General features: G+C 33.1%; 1 protein-coding gene across 1 annotated transcript in view; it reads left to right on the top strand.

Annotated features, from left to right (window-relative positions):
• The window catches only part of LOC136036416 (E3 ubiquitin-protein ligase RNF19A-like), a 65839-nt gene that overhangs the window by 30854 nt on the left and 11885 nt on the right, over positions 1–23100 (top strand). The window contains exons 5-10 of the mRNA XM_065718633.1: positions 2746–2860; positions 5328–5512; positions 8520–8664; positions 11188–11419; positions 17811–18003; positions 19969–20101. Of these exons, the coding sequence (XP_065574705.1) occupies positions 2746–2860; positions 5328–5512; positions 8520–8664; positions 11188–11419; positions 17811–18003; positions 19969–20101 (1003 nt within the window). The remainder of the gene's footprint in view (positions 1–2745; positions 2861–5327; positions 5513–8519; positions 8665–11187; positions 11420–17810; positions 18004–19968; positions 20102–23100) is intronic.

Genomic DNA, 23100 nt, shown 5'->3' on the forward strand with positions numbered 1-23100 from the left:
TCTGATGACATTGGGGGGAGTTGGAGGGGGGAAACCTAAAATCTTGGAAAACACTTAGAGTAGAGGGATCGGGATGAAACTTGATGGGAAAAATAAGCGCAAGTCCCAGATACATGATTGACATAATCGGAACTTATTTGCTCTCTTTGGGGTAGTTGGGAGGGGGGGAGTAAGTCTTAAAAATTAGAAAAATGAGGTATTTTCAACTTACGAACGGGTGATCGGATCTCAATGAAATTTGATGTTTAGAAGGATATCGTGTCTTAGAGCTCTTATTTTAAATCCCGACCGGATCTGGTGATGGGGGCGGGGAGTTGGGAGGGGGAAACCTAAAACTTGGAAAACACTTAGAGTGGAGGGATCGGGATGAAACATGGTGGGAAAAATAAACACAAGTCCTAGATAGATGATTGACATAAACGGAACGGATCCGCTCTCTTTTGGGTAGTTGGGGGGGGGGGGGGGTTAATTCTGAAAAATTAGAAAAAATGAGGTATTTTTAACTTACGAATGGGTGATTGGATCTCCATGAAATTTGATTTTTAGAAGGATATCGTGGCTCAAAGCTCTTATTTTAAATCCTGACCGGATCTGGTGACATTGGGGGAAGTTTGGGGTGGGGAGACCTAAAATGATGGGAAACCCTTAGATTGGAAGGATTGGGATGAAACTTGGTTGGAAAAATAATCAAAAGTCTTGCATACGTAATTTACATAATTGGAACGGATCCGCTCAATTGCGGGGGGGGGGGGGGGTAATTCTGAAAAATAAGAAAAATAACGTATTTTTAACTTACGAAGGAGTGATCGGATCTTCATGAAACTTCATATTTAGAAGGACCTCGTAACTCTGATATCTTATTTTAAATCTCAACCGGATCAAACGTAATTGGGGGGGGGGCAGTTGGGGGGACCGGAAATCTTAGAAAATACTTAAAGCAGTGAGATCAGGATGAAACTGGATGGGAAGAATAGAAACCTGTCTAAGATACGTGACTGACATAACTGGACCGGATCTGCTCTCTTTGGTGGAATTGGGAGGGGGGAGGTAATTTTGAAAATTGAGGTATTTGTAACTTACGAAAGGGTGACCAGATCTTAATGAAATTTGATATTTAGAAGGATCTTGTGCTATAAAGTTTAACTTTAGGTTCTGACCTTCTCACAAGTGCCAAATGAGCTCTTGGCTCTTGGCTCTTCCGACCTCGTCCAAATGAGCTCTTGGCTCTTCCGACCTCGTACCATATGAGCTCTCGGCTCTTCCGACCTCGTCACAAGTGCCATATGAGCTCTTAGCTCTTGTTGTTTCTTCTTTTTTTATACTCCTTAAGTACCTGGTTAACACTCGTGTCTGGACGATACTTCAGATCGTGAAAAAAAAATTCATCTAATAGGTTTTATACACTGGTCATATCTGAAGAGGCATATTTACTACATAGTCGTTCTAAAATTTTCAATCTACGTGATAGCATGACCACAAAGAGCTTATCTTGACTCCTTCAATACTCCTGTGCTGCAGCATCGCCAAATTTCTTGTTGAAAGTAAGACACCTGGTACCTTTTTTGAGACGAGATCATTCAGGGATTTTCAGTCAGTATGTTTTAGGCGTTGCTGTTTTCTGTGTTAATCTTTTCTTCCCTCTCTTTTTTCTTTTCTTCCCTCTCTTCCCAGAAGAACCCTATCATTTATCTTTTTTTTTATTTCCTTAATCATCTTTTCCTGAATTCTGACTCACTAAGTGTTATCAAACCTAATAATAATAAACGGTAAATTAAGTCTAACATATTTCCATAGTAAAAGAATCTTTTGTAACGGAAGGGATGGATCAAAGTAAAATAATTTTACTTCGTTGAATCTTTTATGTAATAAATATTAGGTTATGTAATTGGAATGTAGGAGGAGTGTGCGTAGCTGTGTTGGCCTCAGGCGGCTTGGTGCTGCAGTAGCTTGTTATTAGTAGAAAAAGTTAGGAATTCCAAAGGCAGATCAGTATATAGAAAAAGAGGGTTTTTCTCGATAAAAAGTCCTGGTAAAAGTTCTTTTAGTTCTCTTATTAGTTCTATAGTTCTCCTCAGGGCAAGATGACCACGTTGCTTCTATGGTGTGCATCATTTGAGGGGAAATCAAGTTTTTGAGTATCAAAAGGCTTTCATTCTTCTGTTTGCCAAGCAAATATCCCTACATCATCACCGCTGGAATACTACAAAATTTATTTTGTAGTATTTAGAAAATTTATTTTGTAGTCACTTTTTAGTTCACAAAAAAACTTTCGGGGGGGGGGGGGCAAGGTTGATTTGGACCCCGGGTTCCACCGATCCTAGAAACGGTGGTATATGGAGTCAGCCAATAACATTCAAACATCTTAATTTTTTGGATTTTTTTTTATTGCTGACGCAAATAAGTAGTCAAATTTGTCTGTGTCTTCGTTTTTTTTCGGTTCTACGCTATTTAGACGTTTTGCTGTTTTTGGCCGTTTTATGTTGGAAACCAAAATTCAAAGATCTTGTATGGTTAGGAAACGTAAATCACGTCAGACAACGTTTATTACAAGCAAAAGTAACTGAGCAATCCTCCCCCAAAAAAATGCTAAAAACGAAAGGAAATCCGGAAGAAATCAAAATATTAATATAGTAAATTTAGGACAAGATACTTAGCCCTAATTAATTTTTAGTGGACTGCCGTTTGGACGCATTCAACCCCTCACCCCTGTCTGTAAGTATAATACAAACTGTATTGTTTTTTCAGATATATATGCAGCGTTGCAAGATAAGATTATGATTGGTAAATATGAAGATTTTATGGTTCGACGTGTGTTGCTTTCTGATCCAGACGCTAGATGGTGCCCAGCACCGGACTGTGGGTGAGTTGTTTTTTTTGACGATTTTATTGCTTTTCTAATTTCGCCATTTTCGCATTTAAGCGTTATGGTGTGTTTGCCTTTTTTTATTCATGTTTTTCCGACGAATGTTCTTGTTTAAGCTTTTAGAGGGCAAATAATACTGAGAAACACTGCTTTTGGTTTTGCTCTTTTTTTGCTCTTTTAGTGCACCGACTTTTCATAACGAATTTGAATATTTGAGAATATTTTTTCTTTGTTCCATAGCCTTTGCGTTGTAATGTCTTTTTTTTAATATATATGCGTTTTGGATTTAAAAAAAGAAGAAAAGAACAACCAGCTTCAGACTTAAGAAAGCTTTATAAAGCATATGTGGGGGTTGGTTTGCCATGTAATGAAATTGGGGGTTGCCAAACTTACCGAAAAAGTCAAATATACTGTGAATTTTATGCTTGTGTTCATCTACAAGTAAAGTCATGTATCTGTTGAATCTTTGCTAGATGGTTTCACTAGATGGCTTGGATGGGATAATCCTTAGCTGTTGGTTGCTAAGAAGATTTCTGGCAAAGTGAGGTATTGAAAATGCCATCATAGACCTCCACAGTGTAGAAAACTTGTACACAAGTTTATATCCATTGGAATGGACTTGAGGACTGGAATAGCTTGGGCAGTTAAAACCAACTTCATATTATTGAAATACTTTTAAAAATAAAAGTGCAAACATTGAAAATTTTTGTAATTAAACTTTTTCTTTTTAATTGACTTCTTCTTTTACTTGGAAGAAGTAAACTTCTTTGTCTTGTAAAAAATAAACCCTTCAGAAACCAATGTGACTAAGTCTTATATATTGAATTGATTGTGTTTTCAGTATCAGAAGCATTGTAACTCTTTATGAAGGGTATTTCGTAAATTATGAATCGGTAGGAAATATCGGAAGTCCATTAAGTCCGTGTTTGAGCATGCAAAGTGAATTTAAATCATCTAGCTATTTTTGGAAAACTTTAATTACACACCCTTAATAATGTTATCTTAATGATTATTGTTATTATTAATAACAATAATAATGTTATTATTATCTTAATGATAATAATAACATTTTTTTTGGACATTTACCCATTAAACAAGTTTTTGAAATTAGGTATTTGGGGTTTTATTTAGATAATAATATTAGTTGGAAAAAGCATTGCAGTGTTATTGGTGCTAAAATGGCTAGGGGTCTAGGAATTTTGAGGCGTGTAAAAAAAACTTTTCCGTTCAAGATTTTAAAAATCATTTATTTTTCCCTTGTTCATCCTTATATAGACTATGGTTGTGTTCATTGGGCTAGTAATTTCTTCTCTAATTATAAAAGGATCCAGATTTTGTAAAATAAAAGCATTCGATTGATTGCGGACATAAAAGAGCAGGTTGAATCCAAAACTACTGCTAGCTTTTCCCGGTGTAATGTTTTAAATGTTGGTCAGATTCGTGACTACCAGGCATCAATTTTTGTGTTCCAGAGCATGAAACATATATGCCCTGAGTATTTTCATGATTATTTTTCCATGAATCAGGAGTACCATAATTATGATACAAGAAATTCACAACTTTTAAGCCATGAACAAAGAAAAACAGTTCGATCATCATATGTGGTTCGGAATCTGGGGCCTTCTGTTTGGAATAGTTTGCCGGCTGGCATCAGGGAGTCTGTCACTTTATATGGGTTTAAAAATAAATTGAAAATGTTTTATTTAAGTAATAGGTTTTGAAGGGCAGAAGGTTTTTGATGTCTTTTTTTTTTTTTTTTTTTGCAGTTTATTGATGTGGGGTGGGGACTGAATACCGGTAAATGATATTTAATATGATTATTTTGTTGTATTTTGTTCATGTGTATGTGTTGTTATTTTTTATATATAAGATAGGCTAGGTGGTTAATCATGAGATGTTATGTTTAGATATTTATTTATAAGATGTAAATCATAATATGAAATTGCAGCACAAGTCCTTAGGACTTTCTTTTTGCTGCAACAATTTATTAGTGTTGTCATTTTTTTATTTATGTTTGTATTGTGGATAAAATAAAACTTACCTACCTACCTACCTACCTACCTTCATAAGAAAGGTGATATGAGTGAGTGTATAATTAGAGAGGCAAGTTAAGAGAAGTGTTAAGAGAAGAACCGTTTGATTTTAGGAAGAGGATAGGATATGTTGATCGCATTTTCACGCTTGGTTTAATAATTGTGTCTAAATTATCAAGCCTCATTAATCCTCGAAAAATGGTTATGAAGTATGTTGAGGTAATACAAGAGATTGGGTTTTCCATCAACACATATTTTGTTCCAGTCATTTCTGTTCCTACAGTCGTGAAGATGGGAAATTTATGTAATTCCACTTCAGACAAAGTGCAAGATGTCGGTCTTTCTGCTAAAACGTCTGTAGGAGTTTTGGAGGGGTGATAGGCATTTTAAAACTTGTCAAGTTTTATTTTTTATAGATATTTTTTTTATAGGTTTGCTGTAATAGCATCTGGTTGCGCAGGTTGTCCAAATTTGAAATGTGAAAGACCTGGTTGTGACACAGAATTTTGTTACCATTGTAAAGCAGTGTGGCATCCTGACAAAACCTGCGACGCAGCCAGAACTGGCCGCAAATCCAGAAGAAGCAACTCTTCATTTGATAATCCAATTTTTGACAGTAGGAATCTTATTCTTAGTTTTATTAAGTTAGGTATACTGTGGCTATCTTCAAGTCTCCAAAAGAAACACAAAAGGAAAGTTGGACAATAAAAACATCACCAGTTTTGAACCTAAAGGCGCACAATTTCAACACAGTTGTACTAACTTCTCCAACTCACTCTTCTCAGCGGTTCACTCCTTACCTCCTCCCATTGAACTTCCACTCCTTATAAATTGTTTATAACCTCTTTCCACCTCATTTATGGATTTATTGTTTGTAGTCTAACTGTTCTGGCCAAACAATATCTTTTTCTTTTGCTTAAAGGGGGCACTAGAACTTCATATTTTCTCTAGAGTAAAACTTCTTTAAAGACATATAGCAATTAGCCTGAAACAATTATTCCCCTTTCCCTCAAAGATAAGCAAGCATTAAAAACCTTTGCAATGGCATTAATTCATGGAAATGTAGCGGGAGGGGGTGTAATTTTCAAAGTCTATATCTATTTTTCAAGGTTTTTTTTTTTTTTTTTTAATTGATATACAAAAAGTCATTGTGAATAAAAGTCATTTTTCGAAATCTAGGGAGGGAAGGACAGAAAATCTGGAGATGCGTGTTCTTTGTTTTATGAAGTTAGTATTATGTGGCTAGGTGTTTTTGTCTGTAAAATAAGCAAAAAGTAAGTTGAGAAAGAAAATATTACCTGTTTTGAACATAAAGGTGCACGATTCCAACACAGTTGTATTAATTCTTCTAACCCACTCTACTCAATGGTTCACTCTACTTCCTCCTATGAAGCTTATACTCCTTATAAATTGTTTATAATCTCTTTCTTTCCACCTTGTTGATGGACTTAGCAGTTGTGTAACCAATCTGGATTATCCAAAATTTATTGAAAATTTATCTGATGAGTAATATTTCCAGGATTTTGGGTTGTTTTGTTGTTTTTTATGTCTGCATCAAAAGAAAAGTGTGGTGTAAACACCTTGGCTGCAACAGTTCAATAAAGGGTATGTTTCACACGATAGATTTCTAGCGAGAGAAAGCCCCTGAAAATTATTTTTTGGTTTTTCTATAGTTACTGACGAACAGCTATTTGTAATAAAAAAAGGTTTTAAATATCCCTCAGTATAAGAGAAAGTATTGATGAGGGCTCACATTTCCAAATGTCCCCGAAGCCGAGGAAAGGATACTTTGAAAGGTTTTATATTGAAAATATATATTGATTTATATTGAAGGGCAAAAAGCCTTTGAAAAAAACCTTTCAATTGTCAAGATAGCGTCTTTCAAAAACACGCTATCTTGTCAGAAAATTTTTAATTTTTGTGCCCCCCCGTAATTTGCCCTCCATAACTGTCAGTATTCAGTTGCTGAAAATCGGAAAACTGGCTTTTAATAAAGAGTTTTATGGACAAAGTGAATTTTTATATTGTGGAATAAATTGTATACTTATTTCAAAGGTGACTTTTGAGACGGGGAGGGGGGGCTGCAAATCTGGATTTCCAGATACTTAGCCATGGGTGATCAGTTATACTTTATTTGAATCGGATCCATTTTCGAGGGATTTTTTTAACATTCCTAAACATTTCTCTTTAACATTTCCTAAACATTCTGTAAAAATTATGCTTCCTACTTCAAAGTTAACATCAAAAAGCCTTTTTTTGCAAATACATAGAATTGAAAAGCTGAAAACAATTAAAATAGAAATGAATAATCCGGATAGAGATGGCAAACTACGATTAGGAATTTGGAAATTAAGTTATTGAAGTCAAGTGATTTCAAAAACATATCAAACAGTTCGTGGTAATGAACTGTAGTAAAGAGCGATCCGGCTCAATAGTAACTGAAACTCTAAAAAATGGAAACTCGAAACTCTAAAAAACGCCCCGCTCTTTACGCTAAAGTTTCTTATTGTTTTAAAAAGTAGAGTTACGAGAAAGAGCCAAACTTTAGCGTAAAGAGCGGGGCGTTGAGGAGGGAAAGCCCCTTTCATATACGGAGTAATTTCTGTTTGTTTTAAGTTTTAATGCTGCTAAAACTTTTTTTTTATTTAGTAGGGATAGGAGCTATGCTAACTCTTTTTCAATGCATTACATCAAAATCTGATTTTATTATCAAATCCATGGATGCCTCGAATTAGGCTTTAGAGAGCAGTCAGGTGAGAAACCTTAAGGATGGTTGGGTGTAAAGAGATGTGTTCACCAATGGTGGACTGCTGTAAATGTGCTACTGGTTAGTAATACCTACATTAAAATGAAAATTGCTGCCTCTAAACGAATCCAACGACAAAGGAGGGGAAAAATACGCAAAGATACAAGTCTCAAAATGAAGCTTACATTCTCTTCCTGTTTTCTGGGAGCAATGCCCCTCCCTGATGGCGCGTATGGATGAGTTTTTGGTAGTTGCAATAAAGTAAACCCGTAAAAAAGGGTAAAACGAGCAAAAAGTAGATCGATTCACGCTTACTGCAAAAATCAAATCTAAAGCTAAACTATAGCCTTTTTATGGAAAGTTTTCTGTCTTTTACTATCCTTTCGGTGATCTTGGCACATATTAGAATTTTCCTAATAGGGGTGGTGATTTTTTTTAATGAAGTGATTCCCTCGACACGTGGACAATGTCCAACAATTACTCGTCCATATATTTACTACTAAATATAAGAAAAACTGTATATTTATTTGTACGCTCATATTTCCTGCAGTGAGCTTTTGTACCAATCTGCGGGAAGTGGCTATTTTTTTTTTTTGGGGGGGGGGCTAGGTATATTCTTTAATCAGCAAAAATGGTGATTTGTCAATTTTAACAGTATCAATACAGGAAATACCTTCTATTTTCTAGTATTTTTTTTCTGTGGGTTTTTTTGGACCCTTAGGATTGAGTAGGGATTATTCGTGTGTACACTTGTGTGCAAGCATGTTGGAATATCTGATTGAAGCCGTGGCGGGTATGCACACGGAATTTGTTATATTAAGAATTTCCTAATATAGGAATACGGCTTTGAGTGCCTTACTTATTTTCCCCCTTTTAGAAGACAAACTACGAAAATGTCCACGGTGTCAAATCATTATTATGAAAGTGGACGATGGCTCTTGCAATCATATGACCTGTGCGTGTTGTGGATCTCAGTTTTGTTGGCTATGTATGAAAGAAATTACTGACTTGCACTACCTTAGGTAAGCTCCTTATTCTTATACTTACCCTGTTCTTCTACATACGCTTATTTATATATTACTTATTATTTATGTGTTACTTTATCAATACTTGCTTTATACTGTTCTTACACTTACTGGAAGTCTATAGTCAGAGAATGTTTCTTCAAATGATGTGTCAATTTATCCCAACCTACGCTTCTGCTTACTTATTTCTTATTAATTATGAATTATTTAAACTATACTTATACAAGTTATGAGACTATACTGGCTAATCGTGGCAAAACGAAAATTTGTAACGAAGAAAAGGACGGATTTCACAGCCAGTGGAAAAAAAAGGATAGTTTGCAAATATTTCGGCCATGACCTCTGCTCAACTGTCCTTACTGCAAAATTAGAAGTGATAAGTTAAAAGTATAGATAAAAATCCACTGGATAAATGAAAAAAATAAATACTAAAATAAAAGAGATCCTTTCCATGTAACGGCGAAAGAGTAACTGAATTTAAAAAAATCAAACTTACAATGGCTATTTAGATGGCTAATGGCTAATTTCATTTTATGTAAGTAATTAATTAAGAACAAACTTGATCAAATATTCCCCTTAAGCTTGTCGTAAATAATTTCTGAGCCCTTGGAGTTCAAAAAGCATTACTTAAAATGTTTGAATGTTAAAAATGAAAATTAAAAATAAAAATAAACTTTTTTAAAAATAAAAAAAAGAATGTTAAAATTAATGAAATGTTAAAATGAATACCCATGTTTGAATGGCCATTCAGTATCAAATTTTTCATTCACTTGTCCTTTCACCTTGAAGGTCCTTCTTAATCTTAACGGTTTTTTTTAAATGTATTTCTTTTTCTCATTTTACCTTTTATCCTGTTATATATATTCTCTACTTGTTACTTCCAATTTTGCACTGAGAATAGTTAAAAGGATTCCGATCGAAATATTTGCTGACTATTTTTGTTTTCTTTAGTGGCTTAAATCTGAAAGTTTCTGGTTTTTTATTAGATGAAAAACCAGGTATTCTATAGATTCCAAGAACATAAGAATCCAAAAAATTTAATTTCTAATTAATTTTAATTAAGATTTAATTAACACCTCGCTCTTTACGCTAAAGTTTTTTTATTATTTTAAAAAGCAGAGTTGTGAGAAAGAGTCAAACTTTAGCGTAAAGAGCGGGGCGTTGAGGAGGGCACAACCTCTTTCATTTACGGAATAATTTCTGTTCGTTTTAAGTTTTAATGTCGCTCCTTACTTGTAGTTAAAAAAAAGTTTTTTTTTTATTTATTATAAGCAAAGGTCAGGATGAAATCAAAACTGGAAAAATTCAATTGACTGCATCTAAATTAGCACATAAAAAAGAAAATACATTCAATATAAAATACATCAGTTTTCTTGACTTGTTGCCAAATGTAACTTTAGATTCCATCTATAGTTCAATAGATCTTAACCCTGTAATTTTAATCATGTATCGTAACTTAGGGCATATGTAAATTTTTCAAATAAATACAGTATTTCATTTATTGTTAGATCTCGTTATCAAATTGAAATTATACCAGAGACAATCAGCATGTCATTTTGTGTTGCTCATTCATGCTAGTTGCAGTGATTTGTTCAGTGATAATTGGCAGTTATTAAGATGTGAGATTTATTTATTAATGTTTGTTTTTTATTTGTATTGGTATTAAGTTCAGCATATTTTTTTTCGTTGATAAAGACTCTCGGACATGAGGTCGAAATATTCCAATTTTTATTATTTAAAGTTGTTGTTGTTTTTTTGTCTTTTTCTTTATATATTGTATTTAATTTAACTTTAATTTATTTTTCATCAACTCTAAGGCTTTCGGGCGTGGAGTCAAAATATTCGGAAATGTTTATTTAAAGTTTTTTGTTCCACTGCATTGTTTAAATATATACACATTTATCTCTCTATATTTTAATTTATGAAATTCATTAATCTATTTTAAGCATCTACTGAAACAATACTTCCAACTTACATAGGTCACACTCGCGCCAGCAATGAATGCTGGTGCCAGCCATATTACACACGGATACTCAAGCTTTGTACTCAGAGTTTGAACATACTCATGTTCATTCTATATTCTTACGTTCTAACTAAAAAATCGGTTGCCAAAAAATCAAACAAGTTTCTCTTTTTAAAGAAGTCCGTTTTTTATTTCGTGAAAATCAACAGTTTTCATCTGTTGTCCATACTTTTTCTTCTTTTTTTCTGACTTGCAATTCGACTTTATTCGCTAATTTTTTTTATTAAGTGAATTTGAACCAAGTTCCTCTTTAAAAAATAATGAAAAATGAATTGCAGTTGCAAAAAATTGCCTTAAATTGCAGTACCGAAAATTCATTAAATGTGAACGTACTATTAGCATTCTTTTCTAGATATTTTTTTAAAATATTTTTTTTAGGATCTTTTCAAAATACTTGAAAGAATTTTCGTTCTTTCAGATATATTATTTTTATTCTTTCGTTTAGAACAGTTTTCCACCCAGTCCAAAAATTTGTAAAGTTATTATTTCTCTTTCAGCCCATCTGGCTGCACTTTTTGGGGAAAAAAGCCATGGTCGAAAAAGAAAAAGATTTTATGGCAAGTTGGTATACTTATTGGTGCTCCTGTAGGAATTGCACTGCTTGCTGGGATTGCTGTACCTGCAATTATAATTGGCCTACCTGTTTGGGTAGCTAGAAAACTTAGTGCTAAGTCAAAAAAGAAGAAAAAGATGGGTAAAGTTGTTGTCGGATCAGCTGTCATCGCAACTGTAAGTATCATTCTATTTGATTTTTTTCCTTTTACCATAGAAATAAACAATTCTTTTTAAAAATTGGCTGTCTATTCATAAATATAATGTTGTTGTTGTTGAGTAAAGTTATTGTCGGATCAGCTGTCATCGGAACTGTAAGTATCTTTCTATTTGATTTTTTTTCCTTTTATCATAGAAATAAAGCATCTTTAGCGTAAATGTAGGTTAAATAAATAAACAATTCTTTTTAAAAATTGGCTTTCTATTCATAAATATAATGTTGTTGTTGTTGAGTAAAGTTATTGTCGGATCAGCTGTCATCCGAACTGTAAGTATCTATCTATTTGATTTTTTTTCCTTTTATCATAGGAATAAAGCATCTTTAGCGTAAATGTAGGTCAAATAAATAAATAATTCTTTTTAAAAATTGGCTTTCTATTCATAAATATAATGTTGTTGTTGTTGAGTAAAGTTATTATCGGATCAGCTGTCATCGCAACTGTAAGTATCTTTCTATTTGATTTTTTTTCCTTTTATCATAGAAATAAAGCATCTTTAGCGTAAATGTAGGTCAAATAAATAAACAATTCTTTTTAAAAATTAGCTTTCTATTCATAAATATAATGTTGTTGTTGTTGAGTAAAGTTATTGTCGGATCAGCTGTCATCGGAACTGTAAGTATCTTTCTATTTGATTTTTTTTTTTCCTTTTATCATAGAAATAAAGCATCTTTAGTGTAAATGTAGGTCAAATAAATAAACAATTCTTTTTAAAAATTGGCTTTCTATTCATAAATTAATGTTGTTGTTGTTGAGTAAAGTTATTGTCCGATCAGCTGTCATCGGAACTGTAAGTATCTTTCTATTGATTTTTTTTCCTTTTATCATAGAAATAAAGCATCTTTAGCGTAAATGTAGGTTAAATAAATAAACAATTCTTTTTAAAAATTGGCTCTCTATTCATAAATATAATGTGAGTTTAGAAAGTATATAAAGACGGGCCAAATTTTATTAAATATAATTAACTAACAAAATGTTTGTCTTTAATAAAAATTGTCATGTTGTATATTTATATATTTCATTTGATTTGTAGTTGGATTAAAAGGGACTAAGATCAAGGGCGTGTTCTGTATTTTTTCCGGGGGTACAAAAGACTACAAACTACAACAAAAAGTCGCTTATGTATTTTTTTTTACTTTTATACGAGTCAAAAAAAAAATTCACGGACTGGGGAGGGGTAAATACGGTATCCCTCTTGATTCGCCAAACAGAAGATGAGAGAGTAAGCTTACAACAAATCTATGGAAAAAGCATATTTTAATCTCTTTGCTATTGCTAGTACTCATTGCGGGAGCCAGCTGCCTGAGGCTAACGCAGCTACGGACGCTCCTCTTAATGGTTAACCAATTCAAAGAATCAGATTTCATGTCACTGTCCTGGGTACTTCAAATTTATCCTCCTTTTCTCATTCTAGACTACACAAAACAACACGAGTTTCGAAAGTCAGAAATGTATAACGATATTGGTAGGGGTGTGGAGGGACGGTTTATTTCCAACTTGTGGACGAGATTGCTTTAAAAAATAGTTAGCGAAGGTGTAACTTTACCTTGAGCGTATAATTTTCTTTGGGAATTAACAGATTGTTGATATTCCAATAATTATGGGTTGGAAAGTTATCAAATGTACCTAATTAGTTTTAATGATGTATTGGATTCAGGGTTCAGCATCGTAAGACTGACAATATGGCACCACCCTAAAAACAGTTGTTATTACTCACGAAAATGTAGGGGGAGGCAAGGACTGTTGGGGGGGGGGAGGATTAAAACCGACCAGTTATCCATTATGAAAAAGAAAATGGCTGTAAAATAGAAATAAAAAGGTATTTTTAAAATCTGTGGGGTTGCAATTGGTATTATTAGTCGAAGTTTTATTTAACTGTTAATTTTCCTTACGTTTCAAAGGAGTTAGTTTAAAACTCATTAGTCTGTGTTTCCTGTATTTTCATAAGCGAATCATATTATTTCTTAAAATACTAAGGTTACTGAAAATGATTTCTGATGGTTTGAATTGGTTAAGTGGAAACTTATCATAATATACCTTAATAAAATTAATTTATAAATATAAAATAAAATTAGTAAATAGTTATAAAATAATAAAATTAGGATAATAAACTTAATAAAATCAGGAAAAATCAGAAAAAATATCTAAACCCAAACGGGCATGCCCATGACAAAGCCGAGTAGTAAATCTTGTAGACAATGGATATTTAGGAAGTCAGTGGGAGGAAGAAGATGAAACTAGCGAATCTTCTTTTGTGTTGAAAAGCAATTTCGTTATATTTTAAGGTTTCTACGTGCGTTTTTACATTTTGCATAGTCTCAATTTGTGTTGTCTCATTTACTAAACAAAAACTACTACTACTACTAGCAACAACTCACTGCTGCACTCAGCCAGCTGAGGGTAACACACCTGCGCATGCTCCTCCATTCTAATCTTTTCAATGGCTCCCTCTACACCTTTTCATGAAGTTCCCATTTCCCATTAAATCTTTCCTTACCACCAGGGTTGCCACCTGTAGCACGAAAGTGGTATTGTAGCACTCTTTCAATGTGTGTAGCACTGTAGCACGTGCTCAGTGTTGCCATCTGTAGCACTAATGTGCCATTTTGGCACTATTGCAGTAAATTTTTGACTCTAGCGCCGAAAATCGCTGTGTAGCAGGCAAATTTGGGCAGTGGTAGCACTTTAGAAACTGACTGTGGTGGCAACCCTGCTTACGATATCAACCCACCTCATTTGGGGGCTATCTGTTTTTGTTTGGCCCTATACGGTTGCCTGACATGGACAATATTCAACTATATGTCATCCTTCATCCACAGAATGGTCTTTAACCATCTCAACCTTTCTCTCATAGCTATAGAAAGCGGGATTGAACCATATTTTTCGTACAGCTTACTATTTGATCATTCAGTCGGTTCCCCAAACACGCAAAAGCACGACAAAGAAAAGATGCTATGGCATTATATTTGCAACGACTGAAAGAAAATTCTAGAAAGCCATGGTTATGAGGTATAAACAGATTTAGGATAGGTCTAGGGAAGAAGAAGAAGCCGAAAAATGTATTCTTTTTGATGTCTTTAAATCTATGGTAGAAAAGTTAGCCCATGCCCTGTCTTTTTGATACCTGATAACTTTGTTCGGGAATTTTTAAGCCAGGAAAAAAACGGAAATTTAATTCCACTTTATTTGTTCTTTTGTAAAATTTGATGAGACATTTGACCGAAGTACTAAAAAGTTTACTTATCCAAATAGCTAAAAAAAACTGAATTGACTGAATTCCAAAAAAAATCAATCTGAAAATCTTTAACTAATGTATTTAAATATAAATATAAAGTCTCGCAGGCCTACCACACATGAATCTGCTTCTTGTAAGAGGCAGGACCTCTATCCTGAAAGTTTGCAGGCGTAGACTTTTCGAAAACTTTTAGATTTCTTTTTTATTTTATTTTAATGTATATTTTTCAACAAAGAGCAGTTACAAGCAGTTGCCGCTGAAACCAAATCCTACGCAAAATAAAACTGTATGTTTTTTCCTGTATGAATTTTCAAGCTATTTAAAAATAATATTCATTCACGATATTTTTTACAAGTAAATTCTCTGTTTCTGTCTTAATGGGAAATGTAAGGCAAAGTCTTCATTTCTGTGCGTAAAAATTTCATTTCTTTCATTTCATTTCAAATGAAATGAAATTTCATTTCATTTCATTTCATAGCATTTGCCACAGAAATTTCATTTCTGTGGCAAATGCTACTTGATTGCTGGTTTTATAGTTACTTTTTTTTCTCTTTTTTTTTAGAAACTGCCATGAATTCTTCCTTATATTCTCTTGTATTATTTGTTTTGAGAGTCAGACGTAAATTTTTAGTTGAAAATTAGTGGCGTTTCCAGTTGATAATAACGCAAACGTAGGAGTAAGCATCTGTACAAATTTTTTCTCAATCGCCCCGGTCTTGCTAATGTTGTATCGGATGTTCTCACACTTCTGAGATAACTATTAAAAATGTTTTGATAAGCTGTTCTCAAAGGGAGGGGGAACAGCAGGCTAATATAGATCAAGAGTATCAGAATGTAATTGAACATGCTTTGCCACAGTCACTGACTTTTGGCATTATCTCAGAAGTTGGGAAATGTCAGATAGAGGGAGTTCTGGGCTCTTTCGCCCGGGGCATTATCCTGATTAGCACCCCCCCTTCCGTATCCCAAAAAATTTCAGGCCAGGTTTAGCAAAAAAAAAATTATTAACAAAACTATTTTCAATTTATTCTTTAAATTATTATTAATTATTCCATTTATTATTATTGTTTTTCTTTTTTTATGTTTTTGTTATATTAATTGGTTAATAATTTACTGATAAATTATTTATTAATTATTTTCATTCCTTATCTGCGCCCTCTTCTTCATTTCAATAAAAATAAAATTTCAAAATCATTTAATTACCGCTAGATTATTTATTTGAAATTTTGCGCAATTTGAAATTCGTGCAATTTTTTTCCATAATAACATTTCAATATTGAGACTGCTAAAGAAAATAATCATTATTTCTAACTCAGCTACAAAATATATTTTTTTTCACTTGACACTTTTTTAGGATATTGACTGTTTTACCTTTTGGGGCCCCTTAGGGGGTTCAAAATTGAATTTCCTCCAGGAGCGATTTTTGAATTATAAAAGAAGACAAAAAGAGGCAACACCTTATGTTTTCACTTCCTTCACTTCCTCATACCTCAAAACATTATACCTTAATACCCTATGCCTTAATACCTTAATAGATCCTCACACGTGCCATTGGCTGCACTAGACAGTGGCTGTACATCAGCCATTAAAATTCTGCTATCTAAAGTAAGTGAATAAACTGATGGGAGAACTATTAATCATCATTTCTTGCGATAGCGGATACAGCCGCGCTGCCTCACCCAAGGTTTGGCGGTTCAATCCCATGTGTCGCAAGGAATGTACGTAATTCTTTTTGTTTATTTTATTTCCTAATATCATTCTTTATCATTTAAAGAAACCTCTTTTTTTATTTAATTTCTGTCTGTTTTTAATACCATATCACGGTTTACCCTAAGCGTGAGGAGAGGTACCATCCCCTCAACCCGTAACCGATCCTCTAACCGAAGTTTAACTGTTACAGAATAATGCTTTGAGAAAAATAGCTCAACGGTTACATATTATGTTTATAAGCCAATAAAAGCTTGCCACATATTTTTTCTATGAAAATTCGTTCGTTTTAACAATTTCCTGACCAAATTTTGCTTCCAAACATCTTTACAAAGCGTTTTTTTTTTTTTTTTTTTTTTTTTTTTTTTTTTTTTTTTTTTTTTTTTTTTTTTTTTTTTTTTTTTTTTTTTTTTTTTTTAATACAAAAGCTGAACGATTTTCTATAGCAAATTGTGACGCTTGAATATGTGATTTTTTGACGTGAAGCCTAATTTTATTGTATTATTTTCTGAGATGTTTTTCTTTTGTTAGCTTTCCTCCTTTGTACTATATTTTTTGTTTCCTTCTTATTCTAAAATAGAAAATTTAGACTTTGACATTTTGTTCACCTTTTTGTTCCAACACAAAAGAATACGCATCAGAAAACCTACGGTGAGAAACAGGTGGCTTTGACGGAAAGGGTTCTTATTATATAATTATTCTTGAATTTCTGTAGACGTAAACTGTAGACAAAATAACTTAAACGCAAAAAATTTTCCTTCTTTCCAAGCATTTATCTTTATAGACAACGATTCGAGTTACTCTATTAGGGTTAAAACGTTAAAGAATGTCAGGACGTTGCAAATAAATATTTTTTAAGTTTTTTCCCCTGAAATCAGAAAGTACCGACAACTCCTGGAGAAAACGGTCTAAATTTTACAAAAGTTCGCTTTGAAGGAGGGACAAGCTTGTACCCTTTCAGATATCACTCTTTCCATTAAATACCTTTTTTCAGCTCTAAATTGGAACTCAATTTACCCTTTGTTATAGACATCAACATAAAACCGTACCCATTTTGAAAAAAATCCTCTCCGAAACCAGATATTGCCTGGTTATAATGTTTCAATGTTTCTGAATTACCAACCAGCCCCTGTCATTACTAAATTTCTCAACCCTTTAAAATAAAACCTACATTGGTTTCTAACTCTGTATGTAAATTACGAGATCCATTCTTTAGTGTTTGTCTTCGTATAGCCTAATTAACTTCAACCAGAATCTACGATCTGCATTTTGCAACGATGTATATTTAGTTTACTATTTTTACTATTTTAACAAATATAATTTTTTTATTTATTCATGGTTATTTATTATTATTATTTATCAGTTTTTTTTTACATATTTACTATTTTAACAAAGATAATTTTTTCAGGTTCTGGTGAGCCCATTTGTAGCAGTTTTTACTGTGGCCCTAGGTGTTCCAATTTGTTTGGCCTATGTTTACGGTGTTGTGCCAATATCTTTGATGCGAAGTGGTGGATGTGGCGTAACTAATGAAAAGGAGGAAGAATTTGACTTAGAAAATGACCCTGATATATTGGAGTTTGGAAATGAAAACCGGTTAGGTAAGTTTTCTTATCCAGATGAACAATGTTAGGTTTCTTTTTATAGGGAGGGGGTAATTTTCCTCAATGACCCTCCCTATGTTTGTTTAGCTCTGGTCACAGTTGCATGGTCTAAAGCTCAATTTTCACAAATTTTCAACCAATCGAAATGAATGCCATATTTAAAAGACGTTAAGTTTTTAAAAATAAAACAAGAAATCGTGTGGAAACGATAAAAATGAGGTAAATCACAGCCAGTGCAAAAGAGAGAAAATACGAATATTTCGGCCAACTGTTTTCAGTGCAAAAATAAGGAAAAGGAGTAAGGCCATACATAAGGGCGGTTGCCTCTTCCACGGCCCTTGTGTTTCAGGAGCTGTTCGTGAACGATTGGGGCAAAAGACAAGCTTAAGCGTAAAGAGCGGGGTATTGTGGAGGGGGAACGCCCCCTCATCTAACATCCGGAAACTATTTAGTTGTTTTTTTCTTTATTATGCTGGCTGCACGGACTTCAAACAATCATAGTAAATCCGAAATTGAAAAGCCCTGAATTTTTAATTAAAAGTTGAAGTTAAAATTTCACTGTACAATTTTAAGCCAATCATGGGAGATTTAAGAGGTGTACATTTTTTAATTAAAAAATTGCGTAGTTGGTGGAAGCTAAAAATTAGTTTATAACCAGGATCTTGTGACTCTTAACATCCGAATGCTGAGTAATGGAATTTCTTCTTGTTCAGTTAATTGCAATGTCATTGCTGCGTATGCAAATTTTCAGCCAAATTAAATATGCAAGTAACCGCTATACATACAGTAACTGCTAACAGTAACAGTATACAGTAACTGCTATACAAGTAACTACAAATATACAAGTAACAAGTAAACGTGAAATGTTTAGCAGTTCAAATTTACAACCTTTTTTTGAATGAAGTGTGGGAATAACAGTAAGTTTATAATAATAAAGGTAAGGTCAGTAAGTAAGGTAGGAATAATAGGTTGGAATTCCTGCAAAATTTCAAGGTTACTAGTTCTGCTATGTTTATAGTTCTACATATCATTTGGGGTCATTTGCATAAAATCTCTCTGGAATTTCATTCAGTGGCGTCAATTGGGAAGGCAAAAAAGGGAATGTTTACCCGTTTATTTTAAAAAATACTTTTTGGGGGATTGTTTCCGTTGAAAATGCCTTTTATTGGTATTTTCGTTGAAAAATTGGAAAAAAATCTCATCCCTAGATTAAAAAAATACCCCCTCCAAATTTTCATTAATTAAAGCTATTGGTCGATTTTGGTTCACGCCACTTCAATGCAGGAATATTCAAAAAATGAGGAACAACATACTAGATATCTATTTGAAGATTGAAGCTAAAGATGTATATCCAATGAGGAGTGAAGTTTCAGTCATTAATTTGCGTGGAGTTTCAATTGGAAGCTTCGATGCAGAGAGCTAAATGCAGAGGTTGGCAGAGGTTGAAGACTTAGTGTGTGTGCTAGAACAAAATAGCAAATAATTAATTATCAATTTAATGATTATTACCATTTCTTGATATTCATAAATATTAATTATTATTCATAATTAATTATTTTTTATTATATTCATTCCAGAACAACGGATGACACAGAAGTATCAGCACATTTTATTACTATAAGCTCAGAACGTATTGCTATGTTAGACCTTTTCGTGGATTAAGCATTTTAGGGGCTGAATTGGTTATCTCTCATTCTAGGCTGAATTTAATAACATATTTAATAGATCAATGATTTATAGTTAGTTCTGGAACATTCCCATAGATATGAGAAGCATGCACCTTTTTCATATTCAATTTAAATATTTCGTCCATAATTTAAAATGTAGTCGTTTCGGAGATTCTTCTTTGCTTCTGTTTCATTAGAGTGAATTTAAATTTAGGAAACGTGTTTATTAAAACTGTGTTGATGTGTATTTGTGATATTAGAGGGCATATTAATACTCAAAGACGTTCTATTTTAGAGTCCTTTAATGACCGGAAAGTGACAGTGTCTGGCTGTGGAGCAACTTATAATGCCAAAAAAGGAGATGAACTTCCTATTGATTATCAAAATAGAAGTGTAATCCCCCATGATGCTAGTGGCTACTGTCTTAAGTAAGTTATGTTTTTGGTTAGGCTAATATTTTAAATTGGAGGTGGATAAAGTAACCAAGCGAAGTGATTATTTGGTTTTTACCATCGCTTTTATTACCAGTAACGGTGATTATTTTCGCACCGAATACCAGCACTAGTAGCCATTGTCTCGATTGAGTTTTGATTTTCTTTCAGCTACCGTTTAGATGAAGGAGGGGGGAGAGGTAAAATGATTAAGCTTGTGCTAGTATCTCTCTTTGGAACAGCTTATTTGCCACAAAATAATAGGTTTAATACCACCCTGTGGCCCAGTGTCTACTGTCTTAATAATTTTTTCTCATTGAATTACCATTTCAAATGGAGGAGGGTCGGGGAGTGCTAAAACCTCTAATGCAAGTGTTGGTTTCTGGCTGTGGAAAAACGTCCTATCACCAGAAGAGTCAATTATTTCCCACTCACTACCAAAATGAAAGTGCAATGCCTGGTGCCATCGGTTGTCTCAATTGAGTTTCTACTTTTTGCTTTGATTACTGTTTGAAATGCTGGGAGGGCTGAATTTACCAAGCAAAGTGTCTGTACCCGGGTATGAAGTAACTCATATTATCAGAAAAGGGGATTTTCTCCTTCTGAATACTAAAATAGAAGTGTAATACTCTGCAACGCCAGTAGCTACTGTTTTAAATGATTTTTCTTGTTTGGACTTCTATTTTAAATACGGGGAAGGTGATGAGAGGGTGCTAGTAACCTAGCAGTGTCACTAACCGGCTATGGAGCAACTTAAGTTATCAATAAAAAAGAATATTATCTTCCTACTGAACGCCGAAATAGAAGTCTTGTCCCCCACGACACATGTGGCTACTGTCTGAAGGGTTTTTTTTTGCTATTACTAAGAGGGGGTTTGTGAATAGTATCATAATTATGTCGAGAATTGTTGTTTTTGATGAAGCTTACACAGTGGGTGGTTTGTAGACTGGTCAAACTCTAGGTGGTAGGATCTATTACTCATACTAGGTTAAATGTTTTCATGTGGGATTTAAATAATTATTCCTCTTCCTCCATAAAGGTCTCATGCCAAATGCCCACTTCAAAAGTTTTTACTATATGCTATGAAACTACATTTCTTCCAGATGGACTATGCATCTATCCTATGCCTAAAAAGGCATAAAATGTGTATGTGATAGAAATTTGTGTGGTGAAACGTATTTGTAGCTAGTATGTGTACTTTGATGTAAGATGCTACTCAATGCATGCGTTTTTTAAGTTTTGCTATTCTTAATTTCAAATGGTTTGACAAGACAGGGTTTTCTGTCATGAAAAAGAAAAAAAATGGGCGGAAATCATTACCTTACTTCGTATTGACAACGTTGGACTTTGGTTCTGCCTGTTTTTTCACAGCTTCACAATTGTGTTGTGTATGCATTTTATGTCAGTTTTGTTTCATGTAATTAAATAGTGACTTGAAACCTTGATTTTATTTCAGGTGTATTAATATCTATTGTTAATCTTTGTTGGATTTTATTGTTTAGAGTTGTAGAAACCCTGCTATAGTTATATTTTTTATTTAATATCAGTTATTAACAAAAATTTTAACAGAAACATCCCCCTCCAAGTTCCAAAGATTGATATGGAGGAGGGATAATAAAAAAAAAATAACAAAAAAGTAGCAATAAGTAACATTAATCTCATAAGCGGTTTCAAAAAGCAAAAATAACCTCAACATAACGGAACCTTCTTATAGTTTTAGTATTATAATTGTAAACAGTATATACACTAGAATTATATAGTGTTATAGTTATAGAAAGTTATCACTATTGTTAAAGTATATATTGTCAGTACGATACCTGAAGTACTTAGTTTCCAATCGTGACTAAAATGAATCAAGTTATAATAGGTGGTAAAAAATTGAACATTGGAAGGAAACATTGGGGTAAGGTATTTAATTGTAATGGCAAGTTCTGCTTGTTTCGGCATTACGTCTTTATTTAATATTTGCACATTTATTTGTTTATTTTGGGGCAGTTTATTGCATACATTTTAATCTTCTGTTAAATTTTTAGGAATATGCTTTGCTTTTTGAATGGGAAATATGTCGAAAATTGGCTGGAGATTTTAAAAGACATTAATTTATTTATTTTTTGGTAAGTTTATATACTATTCTAAGAAAAAAATTTGTAATGTTCTTGCTTGGTCAATATTTATTTCTGAAACTAATGAATCCAATGATTTCCGCATTTTGTCCTTTCAGTACAAATAACGCAGCTGTAGACGTGTCACAAAATTGCATGTTTCAAAGGGAATATAAGCCAGGGAACGCCTAATTGGAGTAGTGTTTCTTTTGACTAAAATAAGGAAAAAGAGAATCCTGAGTTTCAGAGTTCGACTTATGCCTCTCCTTCAGAAACAAAATATATTAATGAATAGTAAGGAGAAGAACGGTACCTCTTTTCAATATTTAAAATTTTTCTTTACGATTATTTTTTTGATTTTTATGCTCTTACAATTATTACTATTAACTGCCCATCTTTTTTTGTTTTTATTGAAAAACAGAAGAATAGAAGAACTTCAAAAATAATTTTGTTTTTCTTTAGTTTGGGCTGAGTTTCGAACAAGACACTATTTTATCTATTTATCCTTTTTAATTAAAAAAGGAAAGGAAAAAATAGAAACTTGAGTTATAAGTTTCTGCTGAATTTTACTAATACTATTTTACTAATAAAAAAGGAAAAAAAGAATCTTGATTTTTAAACTTGGGCTGAATTTTCCCACTAGTTGACACTATTTTACTAATAAAAACCAGAAAAAAGGAAATGAGAGAAAAACTAGAATCCAAGTTTTAAATTTTAACTTAATTTTCTAACAAGTCGCTACTGTTTTATTTAGAAAAAAAAGGAAAAAAAGAATCAGGATTTTAAGTTTTGGCTAATTTTCCAAAGAGTTGACACTATTTTGCTAATAAAAAATAAGAAAAAAAAAATCCTCGGTTGTAAGTTTAGGTTGACTATTCCAACAAGTTGATGCTC

Source organism: Artemia franciscana, chromosome 15 (assembly GCF_032884065.1).
Source record: "Artemia franciscana chromosome 15, ASM3288406v1, whole genome shotgun sequence".
Classification (NCBI taxonomy): domain Eukaryota; kingdom Metazoa; phylum Arthropoda; class Branchiopoda; order Anostraca; family Artemiidae; genus Artemia; species Artemia franciscana.